Source organism: Aulonocara stuartgranti (genome assembly GCF_965226115.1).
Source record: "Aulonocara stuartgranti genome assembly, chromosome: 2".
In the NCBI taxonomy this organism is placed as follows: domain Eukaryota; kingdom Metazoa; phylum Chordata; class Actinopteri; order Cichliformes; family Cichlidae; genus Aulonocara; species Aulonocara stuartgranti.
The window spans coordinates 9,573,148-9,594,398 of record NC_138940.1 but is presented as its reverse complement, the minus strand read 5'-3'; the positions used below and the strand labels follow the sequence as shown (position 1 = coordinate 9,594,398).

General features: G+C 41.8%; 1 protein-coding gene and 1 long non-coding RNA gene across 2 annotated transcripts; both read left to right on the top strand.

The window, feature by feature from the left end:
* Window positions 1–859: 859 nt before the first annotated feature.
* On the top strand, window positions 860–3,288 carry LOC309691133. Its single transcript, XR_014271892.1, has 3 exons — window positions 860–1,016; window positions 2,075–2,162; window positions 2,883–3,288. It is a non-coding gene; the product is annotated as an uncharacterized lncRNA (long non-coding RNA).
* Window positions 3,289–3,466: 178 nt separating this feature from the next.
* LOC309691129 (uncharacterized protein) lies at window positions 3,467–7,193 on the top strand. The gene is made up of 2 exons (XM_082508694.1): window positions 3,467–3,523; window positions 4,462–7,193. The coding sequence occupies exon 2, from the start codon at window positions 5,022–5,024 to the stop codon at window positions 6,009–6,011; it is 990 nt and encodes a 329-aa protein (XP_082364820.1). The 5' UTR covers window positions 3,467–3,523; window positions 4,462–5,021; the 3' UTR covers window positions 6,012–7,193.
* The last annotated feature ends 14,058 nt before the right edge of the window (window positions 7,194–21,251 follow it).

The window sequence follows — 21,251 nt, the reverse complement described above, 5'->3', positions numbered from 1 at the left end:
GGCAGCAGCCTAAGCAAAGAGGCCCAGACCCAACACGCTGTGTACTCACCTTTGCTAAGTACATGTGAGATCTTGAATAAAAAAAACAAAACAAAACACACTTTTCTTTTCTGTTTTATTGAAAGCACTTTACAGAAAGTGTAATTGTTTGTAATGAAGAAAGAAGTAGGTAGGTTTCCATGTGTAATTAGTGTGTTATTGCAGAAGAAGCTTAATGTGTAGTTTGCAAAAACAATGGGGAAAAAAAGGTGGCCGAAGAAGAAAAGATAAATGTCCTTTTTTTTAAGTATTCCCTCGGCCGGTCGTTTGGCTTATGACGTGTGGCGAGGACTCTGCTACAGAACTCCGCCAGTTCGAACCCCCCACGAACTCACGGCCCTGCGCGGGGGGCGGGGAAACGCACTCGCATTTCCTTTTTGCTTTTTCCTGCTCGAGCCAAGTCCTCCGCCCGCTCTTCATCTCTCTCATTACCCCTTATTACCTTACACTCATGCCTTTGCCTTTCACCACTTCAAAACGAAGCCTACTTCAATATTACCTTCATACGCTCTCTTTGCTTTTGGCTTTCCTCATGCTGTGTACTCACCTTTGCTAAGTACATGTGAACAGATCTTGAATAAAAAAACAAAACAAAACACACTTTTCTTTTCTGTTTTATTGAAAGCACTTTACAGAAAGTGTAATTGTTTGTGATGAAGAAAGAAGTAGGTAGGTTTCCATGTGTAATTAGTGTGTTATTGCAGAAGAAGCTTAATGTGTACTTTGGAAAAACGATGAGAAAAAAAGGTGGCCGAAGAAGAAATGATAAATGTCCTTTTTTTTCAAGCCTTCTCTCAGCCGGCAGTTTCACTGCCACGGCCCTCGCTTGGGGGGTGGGGAGACGTGCCCCCCAAGGAGACCTGCTAGATTGTTCAGAAGGTTGTTCTCATCCATCCAGATGGAGGATCACTAACAGGAGCGTGGAAGACTCCAGAATCCACTCTGGCTGGAATCCGGTGGATATGCAGTGTGTACAGGTACAGGACCATTTAAACGGACAGCATTTATAGAATGACTATTAAAAGTCAGCGAGTGTCAGTAATGTTAATGTGGTTATGTTAGTAATACACCGAGTGCTAATATAAGAGCTTTAAGATGCATTTGTAGATATTATTACGTGTTTTACCGTCTTTATGGTGCTAGCTTAAAGTTACGGTGTAAACGTTAGCTTATATTGGAGGAAAGCTGTTACTGGTTAAACGATGTTAGCACAGAAATATTAGCTTCTGTCATGACTGATGAAGTTACTAGTTAATAAAGTTTTCAGTAAAGTGATTAATCGCAGCCACAGGTTGACAGCAAATATCTCGATTAGCTTCAGTGCATCTGTAATAAATATGTGCAAGTTTCAGTGCTTCGTTTAAACTGTATGATACTTATACTGACCCAGGGTCAGTGTAAAATACAATCCTAGATGTGTGAACAAAGCCACTGTAAATTTAATCCTGCATGACAAACCTCAGGATGCAGATTATTATTACTCTTTCCTGCTGGCACACCTGAGAGTCAGCTAGAAACTTATAGTGACGTGGACATCATGCAAAGACTGCCAGACTCTGTAATACTGCAAATGATCAGTGACTCAGGTTAACACTAAACTTCAAACGGTACCTCTGTGTGCTGAACATCTAGGATTGAGTCAGGCTGCATTGACTGTGGGACTTTAATGTGTTAAAAGCAGGTTGAAGACGGCTCAGAAACATTTGAAGATTAAAATTTAGCATTATGGCTGCTGGTGGTTTGTAATATCTACTCAGCTGTATTTTTGTTACTAATTTATGTTTGTTGTTGTTTAACACAGATTTCAGAAGAGCAAATATGCTTAATAGTTTAACTAGATTTCATTTGTCAGTGTTTGACTGCTGAGTCACCGGAAGAACTCATTTCATTCATTCTCCATATGATGTTAATTTACAGAAATGTTTCACAGGAACTGATTTCTCCCAAAGGTTGAACTAGTGTGTTTCCATAGATTACCTCTGTATGAATGTACTTCTTAAATGAAGGCAAGTGTTTGTCCTTTTTTGTTCCTCAGGTACAGTACGTGATATCAAGGGCAGGTGGTCAACACTGGGGACAAGAAGCAGACATACTTCCAAGAGGGAGCTGCAGTGAGGTCAGAGGTCAGAATCTGAAACAGCTCAGGTTTATATTTTAGAGGTTATAAAAAATCAAAATGTATTTATAAAGAAACCTTTAAATAATAGTCATAATTATGATTATTATAAGAAATATCAAACATTTAAGTGGATTTTCTGTTACACATATTGTGTTAGCCCTGCGATAAACTGGCAGCCTGTCTTTGTCCTGTATCAGCTGGGATAGGCTTCATCCTCCCGCAACCTTGAATTGGATACATTTTATTCCAATTATGTAATCTGATCATTTACAAACTCAAGGTATCTAATCAAAATGTAAGTAATAATTATAAAATGGGAAAGCAGAAATAAGTGTGACATAAATGTAAATGTGTGAGCTGACATAGAGCTACATGCAGTCTGAAAAACCTTTGTTGTCAAGTTTGCAGGTATATCAGCACGAGACATTCTTACATAGAAGAGACATTAAAGTCTCTAACTCAGTGAAGCATTATTGGTCCCGTCTGTTTGGATAAATATAGTAAGTTGATGTATGTCCATTTATTGACACATTTTCTTAAGTGCTTATCCAGTTCAGGATCACAGTGGAGCTGCAGCTGGATATGTTCACTAAATAAACCTTACAAAAGTTAACAATAAACCTGCATCCATGTACGTTGTTGTCCACAGGATGAGAAAATCAAACTGGAACACTGTGGAACATGTTAATAAATGTTTGTGTGTTTATGCCTGTGTCTTTCACAGGAGGCGCTGGAAGGTTTCCCTAATAGTTCCTGGTGAATCAAAGCAGAACCATAAAGGTTGCTGGACTGCATGATGGCCTTACCCCTGAGCAGTTATCCTGTTAAAGGATGAACCAGTTAGAAGCTGTTTTCAAAGTAGCTGAGCAGATTTCATCTCAAGTAAGCGATTAACTGTTTGTTCATCTGTTCCGCCACTTAAAGAGCATTTAAGGACGTCTTTTGAGTGTCCAGTTGAATTAATTCTACTGGCTCTCATGGTCATTTGTTATTATAGTCATATTTTTCATGTTCATCCAGCTATTTAGTAAATTCTATCTATTTAGTAATATCCGTCAGCTATAAAATGTAATATAAATATAAAAATATCTAAATATCTCCTGCCCTTTATGTTTTAATGATGTAAGTCTGTTATCGGGTTACATTAGCATTCCTCACATATCAATGAGATGCTGTACAGTACAATCCTACTGACACAGCAGAGGGATAACGACAGCTATTCAACATCGTTACACGACACATTCGAGCTGCATGACGCAGACAAAGTGACTAAATCATCTTTTTGTGGTTTATTGTCTTCAAACCAGCAGACAAAGCCGATGGCAGAAGATGTCGGAGAAGAACTTCAGGCCGTGGACTGAAAAGGTATTTTTTTCTTGTTATCAAAAGACATTTGGAGTGGCAGCTTCTACAACTGGTTGTGCTAAAGTAAAGCTTACAGTCTAAGAAATCACAGTGTTGATATTCAGCACAAAGAGAAAAGCTCACTTGTTTGAATTTATTTACAATCATAGTTTTATAAATTCTGACTGTAAACAGCTTTTACAGCTTTGATATTGTTTGACACTCGATATCAGGTGATAGGGTTTAATTTAAAGGTTTCTGTGTCCCAATGAGCCATTTACACTGATCAGTGTCAGTTTAACTGTAACACATTCATTATTTAGATTCAACAAAGAAATAACTGAATGTAAAAAATGGCAGCCCTCAGGCAGGTTTATAGAGATACATGCATGCATTATGAAATTTATGTATCCCAGATAATTGTTATTCATCTAGTCATGGCAGACCTACCTCTTCCTCCCAAGTTAACTGCAACCCAAAATAACTAGTGGGGCTATTTACACACTCACAACCAGTGTGGGGTAAAAAGAGCCACCAAAAAACTGTCAGCCACAGATGTGCTAGAAGAGTTAGAAGCTCTACTTATGGAGAAACTTTCTAAGTCTAACAGGGGACAGGAACTCCTGCCCAAGTAACATGATATAAGCCCACATACAGCCCAGCCATAAAGTGAACCAAGTTAAAGACAGCATGGGACCAAATGCATGTAACCAGCCTGCACCCACCTGACATTTCTTCCTCCTGAATTAAATGAATGAAGGGATGAAAGTTAAATGACTACAAACCTAAAGCCACTAGTTCCCACACTGGAGCTCCCTGACACTGTGTGTTAACTGTATTTAGCTTGTATCAACAGTTGTAACAGGCTAAGCCACCTGAGACACTGCATTGAATTTGTTCCTGTCTTACTGGTTTCAGCTGACTGGTTTCAACTCAGATATTCTGCTTTTTCCTTTCAGTAGATCAAAGCAGCTCGTGCTCCTTCTGCTTCCAATTTAGAAGAAGAAGAAGAAGGCGAAGGCTTCAGCGAAGTGGCGTTCATGGTCTCAGTGAACAGTCACGGTCACACACTGCATGTGGTTTTAAAAGCAACATGTCTGTTCACCACAACAATGGAGATGTGTAATATTAGTGCAGCTATGGTTTGTTCTTGAACATCAGTTCTGTTTTCTACTTTGATCACTCAGACCAAAAAAGTGTTGTTTTCAGATTCTTTCTTTTAAATCTATAAAGCACCTGTTCATTTTTTTTTATTACAATTAGTTTCACATAAATGTTAGTGTTTCCTTTTATGATCTTTTAATGCTTACACTACACTGTACATGAAATCAAACCTAATAATGAGGCAGATAACATTCCTGTTACGATCCAGACTAGTGGTCTTACTGGGGCCGGTGAACAGGACTGTAAGCTTGCCATTGTGCCAGTTAAAGTAAAATCAAAGAGAGGTCAAAGAATAGTGGAAACGTATGCCTTTCTGGACCAAGGGAGTTCAGCATCCTTTTGTACAGCGGGTCTTATGGACAAGCTGAATATTGCTGGGAGGAGGACAAAGATTCTCCTGCGCACCATGGGACAGGAGAAAGTGGTGGACAGTTTCATTGTACCTGAACTTGAAGTTGCTGGATTGGACAGTGACATGTACTGTGATATGCCTAACCTCTTCACTCAGCATAAAATGCCTGTAGATATTGGTAACATCCCAAATCAACAGGACCTGGTTGACTGGCCACATTTGAAGCATGTTCATTTGCCAGAAATTAAGGCCAATGTTGAGCTTTTGATTGGCATGAATATGCCCAGAGCTCTAGAACCTTTGGAGGTCATCCGGAGTGTAGGTGATGGACCCTTTGCCATTAGGACTGTGCTCGGCTGGACTGTGAATGGGCCACTTAATCGAGAATGCTGTGGAAGGCCAGGATGTTTGGCAACAGTTACCGCCAACAGAGTTTCTGCTGTCACACTGGACAAGCTATGGAAACAGCAGTTCAAGATGGATTTTCCTGAGAGCAGCAATGATGAACAGATGGGGCTGTCAAAGGAAGACTTGAAGTTCCTGGAATTGGCCAGCAAGATGGTGACTTTGGGGGATTGGCACTACAGCATTGCCCTGCCACTAAAAGACCGAGACATAAGAATGCCTGACAACTGTGCAATTGAGCAACGAGCCTTAGGTTTGAAGAAAAGGTTCATCAGAGATAAAGACTTTCATAAAGACTACACTGCCTTCATGACAGATCTTATATCTAGAGGATATGCAAAGAGAGTCCCAGTCACAGAATTAGAGCGCCAGAAATGGGGAAGGATTAAACGTAACTTTGTTCCTGGAGATGTGGTCCTTATAGTGGATGATTCTGCACCTCGTGGTTCTTGGCTCATTGGGAGAGTCACCGGAGCTGCACCAGATGAAAGGGGGCTTGTGCGTCAGGTCTGGATTAAGACCCCAACCAGCCATGTGTGCAGACCCATCACAAAGATATGCCTTCTTCAGGAGGCCTCTGACCCATGACTATGACATTTTTGACACAGTGTGACATAACTAACTTTGAATTGACTTTAATGTTATGAGATGTACATCAGACTGACTATATTTAGGCTAAGTGCTGGTAACCTCTGGCCTATGACTGACTGACCATGTGCAGACAGAAGAAAAGAAGAGAAGACATGAGAAAATAACTTTGGTGGACTTTTGAGTATGTTATGTTGTCTCACTGGGTGTCTGTGATATGATGAAGTGTGTGTTGTGAGTTATGGTGTTGGATGTGTAATTATTACTGTAAAAATGTAATAATTAGGGGCCGGAATGTTGTGGATAGGCGTAGCTTTGGGTCACGTGGTGTCAGTAATAGTGATTGCTATATCACCTGTTCACGGCCCGAGGGAAATTTTGTGAATGAGTGGGTGATGGGGGAAGTCGACTTTTGCTGACCGCTCAAGCGTCCCAAGGCGTTCCCAGGCCAGCCGAGAGATATAATCTCTCCAGCGTGTCCTGGGTCTGCCCCGGGGCCTGCTCCCGGTGGGACATGCCTGGAACACCTCACCCAGGAGGCGCCCAGGGGGCATCCTTGTCAGATGCCCGAACCACCTCAGCTGGCTCCTTTCGATGTGGAGCAGCAGCTGCTCTACTCTGAGCCCCTCCCGGACGGCCGAACTTCTCACCCTATCTCTAAGGGAGAGGCCAGCCACCCTTCGGAGGAAGCTCATTTCTGCCGCTTGTATACGCGATCTCGTTCTTTCGGTCACTACCCACAGCTCGTGGCCATAGGTGAGGGTAGGGATTGTAACATTGTAAACATAATACAATTTTACATTATGTTACTGTCAGAGTCGGACGGTGCCCCGACCGGTCGACCTGTGTGTGTGTGTTTTTTTGTTCTCCTCTCTCGCTCCGCTTTTTCTCCGCTGCGATTGTTACCTCCGACCCGTAAGTGCTGCCACTCTGAGCTGCCTAATAAGCCTGGACGCGATCGAGACGGAGAGACGGAAGGGGACACTTCACTGATTCTAGGGAGTTTTGTGGACACACGAGGGGAGACGGGGAGAGGAGCACTGAAGGGACTTGCACTGTGGATAACTGTGGATTGATTTTGGCTTCACTGTAAATAAAGACACTGTTCAACTTAAACGAGAGGTCCGCGTCTAGGTTCGCTAACTCACCACCCTTAACAGCTACAATTTAACATCATGTAAAATTGTAACATCATGTTTACAATGTTACAATTTGTAAATTGTAACATTGTAAACATAATGTTACAATTTTATATGATGTTAAACTGTAACATAAAGTAAAATTGTAACATTATGTTTACAATGTTACAATTTTACATTATGTTAAATTGTTACATAATGTAAAATTGTAACATTATGTTTACAATGTTACAATTTGTAAATTGTAACATTGTAAACATAATGTTACAATTTTATATGATGTTAAACGGTAACATAATGTAAAATTGTAACATTATGTTTACAATGTTACAATTTGTAAATTGTAACATTGTAAACATAATGTTACAATTTTATATGATGTTAAACTGTAACATAATGTAAAATTGTAACATTATGTTTACAATGTTACAATTTTACATTATGTTAAATTGTAACATAATGCTTAACAGATAATGGTTATCCTCTTTTTATATCATACATCATTGTCTCTGTAGGAGGGTCTGGAGCACCCCCTGCTGAGCCGCTGGGCTCAGTACCTTGCAGGCAGGTCCGACGATGACTTCATCATCTCACCTGAGCTCAAAATTCTGGTGCGTGAAGGCGTCCCTCGGGAGTATCGGCAGAGAGTGTGGCGCTGTTTGGTCCGAGCCAGAACTTTGACAAGCCAAGAGTGCCACATGCAACGCTATCAGCAGGTACAGCTGTAGAGAGAGAGAGTGCTTTATCCGCACCTGAGCACAGGTGGCTCCTCCTCCTTCCTGTTGGGAATGCTGGCGAGCACTCAGTAATCCTGTTCTGTTTCCAGCTGTGTGAGAAGAGTCGGACAGCTCCTAATCCTGCCTCCAGGCAGGTCCAGCTGGACCTTCACCGAACCCTGACGACCAATCAGCACTTCTCCTCGCCGTCCAGCCCCGCCCTCCAGCCCCGCCCTCCAGCAGCTCCGCCGCATCCTTCTGGCCTTCTCCGGGCATAACCCTGCCATTGGCTACTGCCAGGTACTCAACAGGTCAGAACAAAAGTATAAATTTTATATCTGAGTTCTTATGTGGACCCGCCTTCCAGGCAGAACCTCACCTTCCATGAATGTCCACAGGTTAGCGGCCCTCGCTCTGCTGGTCCTCCAAAGTGACGAAGACGCCTTCTGGTGTCTGGTGGCAGTGGTGGAAGCCATCATGCCTCAGGACTACTACACCAAGAATCTGGTGGCCTCTCAGGTCAGCAGACACACTCACCTGCTTGCCTGCTGTGATCTGTTTTAGTGATCAGTGAGGCTGATCTCTGTGAGTCTTTGTGCTCAGGCGGACCAGCGCGTGCTGAAGGACTTCATGGCGGAGAAGCTTCCTCGCCTGGCATCTCACTTTGAGGATCACAACATTGACGTCTCTCTGGTCACCTTCAACTGGTTCCTGGTGGTTTTTGTGGAGAGTCTGCCCAGCGACATCCTGATGCCTCTGTGGGACGCCTTCCTGTATGAGGGTACCAAGGTACCATACACCCGAACACACCATGACAGAAATGCAGACAACACTTGAATGCACCACAGTAGTGTCCATGGAAACAAAAATGATTTTGTTTTGACCTTTAGATGTCTTTATTTACATTTTAGGAGTAATAAGACATTGTTTACTAAGCATGGGGAACTGTCATGTGACATGAAATAGGAGTGGGAAAGCAGATCATTCTAGTAACGACCTCACAGTCTACCACAAGCAGCGTAAATCCAGACGATGAGCGGGACAATGGCTTTGGGCTTGTTTCTGCAATGTGACAAATGCAGCACAGCTTTTACATCGTTTGTCTCAGGAAATAAAATCACAGTTCAGACACAGAAATATATACCACACAGGGATAAATGCTGACAACAGCTTCAGCCACGTAGATCCAACCCAAAAGTTTAATTTAAACTTAAAGCTCAACTACCAAGTAAGTTAATATTATCTGGCAACTGAGGAACCAAGTGGCTTATTGGAAATCGATCAGAGCTGTAATGAGTAAAGGGCCCAACTGCACCACAACTGAAAGAGTAATTTTATGACTCACCTCCTCAAAGTTTCCAATTAATTGTGTGGCGTGAGTGTCCTGTTATGAAATGCGTGTCTGTGCTGCAGGTGATCTTCAGATACACTCTGGCTCTGTTCAAATACAAAGAGGACGACATCCTGAAGATTCACGACAGCGTGGAGATCTACCAGTACCTACGCTTCTTCACAAAGACCGTCTCCAATGCCAGGTACGCACTCGCCTCCACCCGCCTTAATCTACGAGCTGTTACACTCTCAGAAGTGTAGCGGATGTAGCTGTTGAATCTTTGAGCTTCAAACCCTTTTTACTGAAATTTTGTGAGAAGTTTAAATTTCCCTGATCACAGTAACAACGATTTAAAGATTTTTAAGTATCTGCAGCTCTCGGATACATGTGGTCCAGTCAGTCCAGTATTTCCTGCTCAAACTGCAGTACCTGAAGTATCAAGCAGCATAAAACAGAAACACTCAAGCTGATCAGTTTCCAGTTCCTCTGTGTTGGTGATCGAGTCCTTTCCACCTGCGTGTGTCCATGCAGGAAGCTGACCAGCATCGCCTTCAACGACATGAACCCATTCCCCAGCCGGCTGCTGAGGAACCGGCGAGTGCTCCACCTGGAGCGCCTGCAGGCGGAGCTGCGTGAGCTGGAGGAGCAGCACAAGGAGTTCATCACCGAGAGCGTCGTACGGAAAGACAAAGAGCTCGACGTCATGGTGAGCGAGGACGACGAGGACCTCTGATCACACGGGACGCTTCAGCTGCTCACTTCGAGACGACGATGAGTTTTCCATGAGTTCAAGAGAATTTCACTAAACCGGCTGTTAACTGGTTTCCTTCACACCAAACACAGGATTGTGTCAGGTTCACCATCTCTACTAACACTACAAGGAAACAGACGCATACAGATTTAACTGCATCACATCTCTGAAACAAGCTTGCAGTAAACAAATGTGTACTGTGTTCACGTGTGTAATAAGTCAGGCTGCAGAAATGTGCAGATGTATTTCAGTGAATTCATTTGGATTAATATGTGATAGCTTATTTATTTCATTGCATCTTTTGCTTTATACCTAAAAATGCATGACATTTCTAAATGTAGTCACATCCCTATGAAACATGGTTGATTATCAGCTGTAGTCACAGCTGGTGATAAAGTAATTAAAATGTCCAGCTATTCAAAAATAGGGCATTCTGCACAATGAGTACTTTTTGGTACTTGAAGTATATTTTGATGCTGATGCTTCAGGGCATTGTGCTGCATTGTCGAAGCTCTCTGGGCTTCCGGTTAGAACGACCTCACAGTGTTTTATTTTGATCTGGTGTAAAGTGCATTGTGCAGAAATGACAGCATGATAGTCACATGATAAAACTGACTTTTCTTTTTTTTTTATTTTACTGGGTGTGCATCTTGTTCAAATGTCTTTTTCAGCATCTGTACATAAATATTCTGTATATAAATATTTGATTTTCATTTATTTTACAGAGTCCTTTATTTTGTTTCACAAATATGACATTCATGTCAAATGACATCTGCAGACTTTATAATGACCAGCAGGGGGCAGTGTATTGCAGTCTATCAGAACATTTACTGAGACCTGTTTCATGCACTAGTTTCATGTCTCATTGAATCCAACATGATGTTGATTTTGTAAATTAAGGTCACATGTTCATCACATCTAATTTCAAAACACTGATCAATTTTTTTAAAAAAAGAATTCCATACCAATTGCAGGAATAAAATAGGAATAAATAACAAACGAGAAATACATACAAAACAAGAGAAAGGCACACATGAGAGAACAGGTCACATGACAGCACAGCATTATCTACCCACAATTTGAACTAAATAACAGATAGCACAGGCAATGAAAACAAACGGAAATCAGAATAAATTTAAAAACTTTTATTGATGTTAACTTGAAGTGCTGAATTAGCCCTGTTGTCAGTTCAAATCACTTCAATCTATAGCGCACTTTAAGGTCTTTAGACCTTAAAAAGTAATACACTGCAAGGTAAGCTTGCAGCATCTTACTTTAAGGTCAACTGTGAAACTTTGTGGAAAGCCTGAGACAAGTTGATGAGTCAGTGAAGCGCACTTCCTTCTGATGACGGCTATACTGAGGTGAGTTTTTAAGCATATCCTGAACTTTATTCATTATTAGACTTCTGACACCTGGCAAATAAACTCTCACGCGATATGAGAACATAACAGCAAAAAGCCAGTAGCTGGTACATGAATGGATAAAAATTGGATCCCTCAGGGAGGCGCCACCACTTGATCTTCTCCACCGTCGTGGTTGGTGTTCTTCGTCGTCGTTGGCCAAGGTTGAGTCGGAGATCCATCACAAGTAGCCGATGTTGAGGGCCAATATTGGTTGATGGTATGACTTTTACGTTCGTGACTAGGCTGAGATGGGGTCTTCGGACTAGCCAGTAGTCGATTTGGGTGTCTCTGCCGCCGCTGGAGTACGTGATGAGGTGTGCCGGCTTCTTTTTGAAGAAGGTGTTGGTCACGGCAAGATCGTGGGCCTCTGCGTAGTCCAGTACCCGGCAACCCTCGTCGTTTCTGGTCCCAAATCCTTGGCCGCCATGGAATCGGTGATATCCGTCTCTCCCCTTGCCTACATGTCCGTTTAGGTCGCCGCCTACCGCCACGTGTTCCTCAGGGCTAATCGTTTGCAGGTGGTCGTCGAGGGCGCGCCAGAATTCTGTCTTCTCCTCGTCGGGGCAGTTGGTCTGTGGTGCATAGCAGGAGATAATCCGTAGGACGGTCGGGTCGGCGTCGATCTTCACTGACATGATGCGATCCGATATGCGGGTAACTTCGACCACGTTGTGCCGGAGCTTTATTATTAGACTTCTGACACCTGGCAAATAAACTCTCACGCGATATGAGAACATAACAGCAAAAAGCCAGTAGCTGGTACATGAATGGATAAAAATTGGATCCCTCTTAGATTGAATTGGTTGCCCTCTTATATTACGTTGTTTTGAACCTAACCGCATCCACTGAATTAATGCAGTTTTCAGGACAGTAAAAACAGAGAACTCTGATATACACAATTTCTGATTGCTGATAGTGTTTCTTAATGCAAAATGGGCTTCCATTTAAAATGCAATTGCTTTATGTTCGATCTTTAGTGAAGAAGGGTCATTTTTGATTCTGTGGACAAGGGATGCAAATGGAATGTGAAGGCAACAGGTAGTAGGGTGAATTAGGGTTTCGTGTGGTCTTCAGTGCATGAATTTTATTGCCACTTTATTTCAACTTTTTATTAATGTACTCAAAAGAAAAACAAGAACCACAAAGGAGATTCTTGTGATTCTTGTTTGTGCTATCTGTTTGTGAAAGAAAGCACATTTTACCACATCATACTGTGTTTGCTGCCATTTATTTTACTCGTCCTGCCTGAGTGTCTGGGCTGCGTTTGTCTGTGCACCTTTGTTCTGGCCTTCTGCTGATGGGTTTCACATGCTGGGCTTTCCCTCTTGGTCCACACCCAGCAGCCTGCTGCTGACCACACACAGCCTACAAACTGATCCATCCATGCATCCATCCATGCATGCATGGCCTGGTTATTGTTGAGTTATCACCTCCAGCTCCTTGCTCATAACCAGGTAGATACTGGGCTGGGCCTGATCTCTGAGCTCAATAACAATGACAAAAATGCCAAACACTTTACTCTTCATGGTAAAAAATGTTTATAATACAGTAAAAACTGGATGTAGCCAAAATCAGTGTTTTATATACAGTGTAAGTGAACAACATTGCTACACTGCTGGTGTTTGATTGATAGAGGCTTTCTTTATAAGAACTATGATATCATTTCTTTTGCTGATTAACAGTTTTTATATAATTTTTATATCATATATAGCTTTCAAGAAGCCAAAGATCACTGGACGAAAAGACTACAGACCTGTGGCTCTGACATCTGGTCAGGAAGTCTTTTGAGCGCCTGGTTCTCTCCTATCTTAAGACCCTCACGGCCCCCCTCCTGGACCCCCTGCAGTTTGCATACAGAGCCAACAGGTCTGTAGACGATGCCATCAACATGGCCCTACACTTTGTCCTGCAGAATCTATGCTAGGATCCTGTTTGTGGACTTCAGCTCTACCTTCAACACCATCCTTTCAGACCTTCTTCAAGGATTGCTTTCCCAGATGAATGTGCCTGATCCCATCTGCCGGTGGATCACTGACTTCCTGACGGACAGGAAGCAACCAGTGAGGCTGGGGAAGAATGTCTTGGACTCCCGGACCATCAGCACGAGCTCCCCTCAGGGCTGTGTTCTTTCTTCTATGCCCTTCTCCCTGTACACCAACTGCCGCACCTCCAACCACCAGTCTGTCAAATTAATTAAGCTTGCAGATGACACCACCATTATTGGACTCCTCTCAGACGGGGATAAGTCTGCCTACAGGATGGAGGCTGAACATCTGGTGTCCTGATGCAGCCGCAACAACCAGGTGCTGAATAAGTGTTATTTTCATTTACCACTGGCCCAAGTACATTTTTATTGGCTTGTGAACAAAGCTGTAGTTTTTGTATTTTTAAATATTAACGCAATTTAATTGAGACATTATTTATATTATTTCACTTTCAATGTGAAAAATGCTGTAAAAACGTTGAAAATAATGGTCACCCCTGTTCGCTGCAATGTAAAATAGTACAACTGCTGTCAGCCTTCATTAAGTTGCATCATTTAAACATTTGCATATTTTTATTCAACTTCTGCAGGATGCTTTGATGAAAGACTCCCTTTTCCCAAGTAGAGGCTTTACTAGAGGTCACAGGAACAGCGCTGCTGTTTTGGATGCGGAAAAATGTTGTCTTTCACTCTACCTGAGCTCAGTGTCTCAGTAAGGGCTCCGCCTCATTGTAGCTGACGCTGAAATGTTTGTGTGGGTTGCCATGACAACACCAGAAGTACATCTGAGATCGTGTCCAAATTCATGGGCTGCATCCTCCTGAGGACTCGGTGTTCTGACAAAACGTCTTACTTTGGCAAAACTAAGTAGTTCATGCGTTCTCGGCGGCTCTAGTGACCCTCGAACTCTCGGCTAGCTATCGAGGTGGTGGATAACATACGTCTCCCCCACAAGAGCACGAACCTACAACTTTTCTACTACTGTTTTTACAAGGCGTACACGGTAAAAACATTATGCTGTTATTTGTTAAGCACTTGTGCATCTTGTGAAAAGAAATAAGTGGCTGAGATGGATGTCATATGTGCTATTGATATTATTTTACTCGTTTCTAGTTTTCACGGTGCTCCATGATTGTGAGAGGAATAAAAAAGAATTGTGGACATCAGTACGAAGCATGGATTCTTTTGACCAGAGTAGATACACTGGTCCCTTGAATATACTAATCTTTTTGAGGTGGGTGACTGTTCCTGTGTATTTACAGAAACAATGGTTGTGATAACCTCAGCTGTTTCAGAGGGTGACTGTTCGTTGCTTTGCGCACTTTTAAATCTGTATACAATGGTTTGTTCCCTTTTTGTGTTCTGAGGTTTAAACAAAGATGTACTAGATGTATTATACCGGTCCCTCGAATCTACAAATCTTTTAGATGTGGATGACTGTTCATTTTCATCTGGAATTGCCCACCCCTGTTCTACATGCTTCCGAGGGAAACCTCACACTGAAGATTGGCAAGATGGCGCCGGTGTGTGTGGCTGCTCGTCTGTCACTGCCAAGTTTGTTCCTGTTTATGTTATTTTTAATTTGTGTCATTCATGAAACAAAGTCTCTGCTGAGGTATGATCGCTAGACACTATTGGACCTCAAACCTGTGGTCCAAAATATTGTGTCCTTTGGAGCTGGTGGGCAGCAACCCCTGCCCCCATTTGCATCGGAAACCCCGGGTTACCTGTACCGGGTTCCCACGCTACCTTCCCGGCGAAAGCGTCCTCGTCGCCGGGGTAAACGAAGCGGTCGCCTGGTGAAGCTAAAGGTTTATCTAAAGAATTATTCTGCTGTTTTCCGACCAGTGCATGGATTCTTGCCAAGGCTGTTTGCGTCTCGGCGTTTTCTGGATCCTGTTGATACCTGTTTGGTGCCTGTGGTCGGCTTTGATGATGATGCTCCTCGGCCTCGCTGCCCATGCCCTCCCAGGCTAAACCTCCGCTGTCAACATTATCGGAATCTGAGATCGCTGCGGCGGGTTTCTGGACCTCCTGAACCCCGAGCGCCAACTCCAGCTCCAGCTAGGATTGGCCTGGTGAACGCCAGATCACTTTTAAACAAAACTTTTATTCTTCGGGACTTCTTCAGTTCCCGTGATCTGGATTTTCTGTGTGTGACTGAGACGTGGCTGAGTGTTGGTGAGTCCAGTGTTCTATCTGAACTTTTACCTGTGGATTGTTGCTATTTTAACTCGCCACGGACGTCAGGCAGAGGTGGAGGCACAGTGACTGTTTACAAAAAGGATTTTAAATGTAAGCAGTGTTTTCTACAGCCTTCGTTCTCCAGCTTTGAACTTACCTCATTTGAGGTGAGTCGTACAAACCCGATTTTCTGCTCTGTCATCTATCGCCCCCCGAAATAGAATAAGAACTTCATAAACGACTTTTCTGATTTTTTAGCTGGGATTATGCCCAACTATGATAGTGTTCTTATTGTTGGAGATTTTAATATACATGTATGCTGTCCTGATAAGCCACTGGTAAAGGACTTTTTAAGCCTTATTGACTCTTTTAGCCTGGTACAGTCCGTACGTGGCCCTACACATGAGCACGGACACACACTGGACCTTGTTCTGTCATATGGTCTGCCTGTCACTGACTTGGAGATTTGTGACTGTGCACTCTCAGATCATATGCCTGTGTTATTCAACGTTGGTTTGACATATACCGCAGTTAAACCTGGCGCTGCTACTCGGTGCTGTCGGGTTATTAACCCCGCCACTGCTGCGCAGTTTTCTGCTGCTTTTAATCAGCTCGGCGGGCCTTCTGACTTTGTTTCCTCTGACACAGAAGACCTACATTCCTGGTTTAATTCTTGCTGTCAAAAAATCATGGACTCTGTGGCTCCTTTAAAAACCAGGCAGCTTAAGGCTAAACCTGAGCCTTGGTTTAATGAGAGCAGTCGTGCTGTTAAGAGGGAATGTCGTCGAGCAGAACGGAGGTGGAAAAAGGATAAACTGCATGTATCATTTCAAATTCTCAAAGACTGCTGGCATCGCTACCAGAACACTGTTAAAGAGGCAAAAAGGGAATATTTTGCAAATATTATTTCTTCCAACTGTCATAACCCACGTGTGTTATTTAGGACCATTGACACTGTTCTTAATACTCCTTTGAATGTCTGTTTGGAAGTTTCTCCTGAGATTTGCAATGATTTTCTGAACTTTTTTATTGAAAAGGTTGTCACCATCAGGGCTCTTATCACAGCTCCTGACTCTGACCCCTCTGTCTCTGTCCCTTGCGCTGCTGTTTTCACTCAGTTTGAGCTTGTGACGCTCTCCTCTTTAGAGGATGTGGTTCGCCATATTAAGCCCACAGGTTCCCCACGGGATCCTGTCCCTCCACAATTCTTTAAAGAAATTTTTCCTAGTATACAACAGTATGTCCTTGACATTATTAACAGCAGTCTGTCTTCTGGTGTGGTTCCTGCAAATTTCAAACATGCAGTAGTACAGCCACTGCTTAAGAAACCTGGCCTTGATCACACAGTTTTAGCGAACTATAGGCCTATTTCCAAGCTGCCTTTAGTCTCCAAGGTTTTAGAGAAAATTGTTTTTAGTCAACTGAAAGATTTTCTAGATGAAAATGGAATCTTTGAGGTTTTTCAGTCAGGTTTTAAAACCCTTCACAGCACAGAATCTGCATTACTAAGGGTTTTTAATGACATCCTTCTGGCATGTGATTCTGGTAACCATGTTGTTCTTGTCTTGCTTGACCTAACTGCTGCCTTTGACACAGTAGACCACAATATTTTAATTTCTCGATTACATGATGTAGTGGGTATTGGTGGCACTGCACTCAATTGGTTTAGGTCTTATTTGTCAGATAGAACTTTCTCTGTCAGCCTTCTCGGTTACGAATCGTCTTCTGCTCCTCTGTCATGTGGTGTCCCACAGGGCTCAATTTTAGGGCCACTGCTCTTTTCTCTGTATCTACTGCCTCTGGGTTCTATCCTTAGAAGGCATGGGATCTCATTTCACTGTTATGCCGATGACTGCCAAATTTATTTGACACTAAAACGCAAGGATGCCATCTCCATAAAACCTCTCTTGACATGTCTAGATGACATTAAAGCTTGGTTGGCTCGAAACTTTTTAAATTTTAATAAAAAGAAAACAGAAGTGTTGGTGTTTGGACCCAGTGGTCCCTGTGAGCCCTCCTCTGTTGTTTTAGGATCCCTGGAAGTCTATTTTAAATCTGTTGTTACTGACCTTGGTTTTAAGTTGGACAGTGATTTTAAATTGGACAACCAAATCAGAGCAGTGGTGAAGTCCAGTTTTTATCATTTAAGGCGACTGGCAAGACTAAAATCTTTTCTTTCGAGGCAGCACCTTGAAACAGTGATCCATGCTTTTATTTCTTCCCGCCTGGACTACTGTAACTCACTTTATGTGGGGGTCAGTCAGTTATTGCTCTCACGTCTGCAGCTGGTTCAAAATGCGGCTGCACGACTCCTAACAGGAACTCGAAAGAGAGAGCATATAACCCCCGTGCTGGCCTCTCTGCACTGGCTGCCTGTGTCTTTTAGAGTTAATTTTAAAATTCTTATGTTTGTTTTTAAATGTCTACACAGTCTTGCCCCGCCTTACCTCTCTGAGCTTCTTCATCCCCACATACCCTGTCGGTCTCTCAGGTCAGCTGACCAACTCCTCCTGGAGGTACCGAGATCCAGGAGGAAGCTCAGAGGGGACAGGGCCTTCTCTATTGTGGCTCCAAAATTATGGAATAATTTGCCCATGCATGTTAGAGAGGCCCCTTCACTGTCCACTTTTAAATCACGTCTTAAAACCCACTTTTATTCCTTGGCTTTTAACCTCAGTGAGACTTAGTTTCTTTTTTAATGCAGTAGTTATTTAATTAATGATTTCACTCTTCTTTTATTTGTTTTTTATTTATATCTCATGTAATTTTATTTTACAGTTCCAATGTACAGCACTTTGTGTCAGCTGTGGTTGTTTTAAAGTGCTTTATAAATAAAGTTGATGATGATGATGATGATGTGTTTACAGAAACACTGGGTGTTGGAACCTCAGTAGTTTCTTTTTGGCTGACAGACTCTGGAGCTGTACAAGAGGAATAAAGAGCTGCAATGCTTTTGTGAACCTGACCTGGGAAGGGAGAGAAATATATTTTTGTTTTGTTTTTGTTTGTCTTCTTGTTTTATTTGATTCCTTGTGGGATTTGGATCCAACAAGTAAAGTATGCATATTATGCACACACACAAACACACATGCAGCTATTACCATTTCTTGTATTCTTGAATAAAGACATTGATCTGACACATTTAAAATGCAGCCAATTGTTTTTATTGTTATATTATTAAGAAAAAAGAAAAGGTGGGGGTGGGGGGATGTAAAGAAGAGCTTAAAGGAAAGGGCTAGAGGAGAGAAAACCCCAACAATTAGCAGGGCATTTTTTTACTTGGACAAATTGTTAATAAAGTTTCCATATCTGTAACAATGATGACAGTATAATTGTTTATAAACAATTATATTTACAATTATATGTGTCCAGTATGTTGGCTCATTTTCTTTTACTTTTTGCATTTGAAAATAAAAGTTGGGCTGATTTTGACACCATTACAAGAAGTGTTGTTAATGATTCTTTTTGAATTAAAATCAGGTTACCACAAATTGTTTTTTAATTTAATTTCATTTGAAATGTTTGTCAGTGGGTAAACAATTCGTAATGCAAAGTCAGAAACATCGAGTTATTCTTGTACTGCATGCTTGCAATAAATAAGTTGTCCTAACAGTCAGTCAAAGGAGCTTGGAAAGAAAAGCGTCTGGACTTCTTTGAGTTGAAGTGACTGATATATATATTTTTTGTCTGTTTGTTTTGTTGGTTTTTGTTTTTTGCCCTTTATCACCATTCCTCTTCCCTGCTGTTTTTCTTTCCCTCTTTCTTTCTCCCCTTTCTTTCCCCCAGTCATGTCTGTCCTATGTGTAGCAAGTGAAAATAAAATAAACAATAAAAACAAAGGTGAATCAAATAGACCAATACGGCAAGGCCGGGATGGTCCATTTGGTAAAGTAAATCCGTTAGTTATATTTAACATAATGTTAAATGGTAACATTCTGTTTACAATGTTACCATTTCACATTATGTTAAATGGTAACATTCTGTTTACAATGTTACCATTTTACATTGTGTTAAATGGTAACATTCTGTTTACAATGTTACCATTTTACATTATGTTAAATGGTAACATTCTGTTTACAATGTTACCATTTTACATTATGTTAAATGGTAACATTCTGTTTACAATGTTACCATTTTACATTGTGTTAAATGGTAACATTCTGTTTACAATGTTACCATTTTACATTGTGTTAAATGGTAACATTCTGTTTACAATGTTACCATTTTACATTGTGTTAAATGGTAACATTCTGTTTACAATGTTACCATTTACATTATGCTAAATTGTAACATTATGTTTACAATGTTACCATTTACATTATGCTAAATTGTAACATTATGTTTACAATGTTACCATTTTACATTGTGTTAAATGGTAACATTATGTTTACAATGTTACCATTTACATTATGCTAAATTGTAACATTATGTTTACGATGTTACCATTTTACATTATGTTAAATTGTCAGTAGGCCTGGTACCGGAACCGGTACTGGACCCCCTTTTACTTTCAGCCATCAGAAGAGGGTACACTGTGGTCATAACAATACTCAGACTGTAGCATTTAAAGGTCCCAAAGTGTACCAGGAAAATATCCCCCGCACGATTACACCAGCAGCCTGAATTGTGAATGTGAGGGAGGATGGATCCATGCTTTCATGTTGTTCACTCCAGGCTGATATAAAAATGATATAACTAATACTACTTCTACTAATAATGACAATAACAACAAAATAATAATAATAATGTCAAAAATACCAGTAATAATAATAACAACAATAACAACATAAACAACAACATTACTACTAATAATAATAAAGATAAACAAATGTATTAAAAAATTAATAATGATAATAATAATAACAAAACTGATCATAACAGTAACAATATCAATCATAACAACAACAGTACTAACAACAATAATAACAATAACAATGAAGGTGTTGCTGCAGATCTGAGTCCCGACTCTGCTGCCTTTCTAGTGCGGCAAAGAAAGTAAGAAATAGAAAAAGAAAAACACAAATAAACTGAGTGTGAGGGTTTTTCTACAAGTTACACTGAATATTTGCACAGACATGCTGACTGTTTGCTGGGAGACGTCACCTGTCTTTTATAGAATAGCAGGTAAGCTGTTCTCTGCCGCTGCTCACACACAGACTCACACGTGGTCTGGCAGACCAACTCGTCATCGTACGTGAGCCGGCTGTCTGTGACGTCGTCTCTTCCGCTCATCTGGTGAACGGCGTCACAGACGTAATGTCCTGAGAGGAGAAGGCGCACTTATTAACGTCTCATAAACTTTCAAAGCTGACCTGCATTCAGCACATGTGTCTGAAAGCACCCACTCACCGCTGTAAGCTGAGGAGCCCAAACGACTGATCACGCTGACCAACAAATAGCGAGCAGTTTCCTGGGAGAGGGCAGCGGCACCACCCGTTAGCTTAGAAATGGGCTCCATCCATACTTGAAATGAACGGTGTGCCTTTTCCCTTACCTCTTCAGTAAAGGCTGTGTCCTGGCTGATCACCAGCTGCTGTGTCAGAACAATGGGGCTGTTCTTCTTCTCCACGGTGAACGATGGAGTGAACGTAAACCACTTCAGCTGGAGGATCAGCACACTGAAAGAGATGAGACAAAGAGGAGAGGCTCAAAGGAAGACGCAAGGAGGACATGACATGAACAAAACTGACACCGACTGAACTGTGGTGGTTTGAGGCCTTTGGGGAC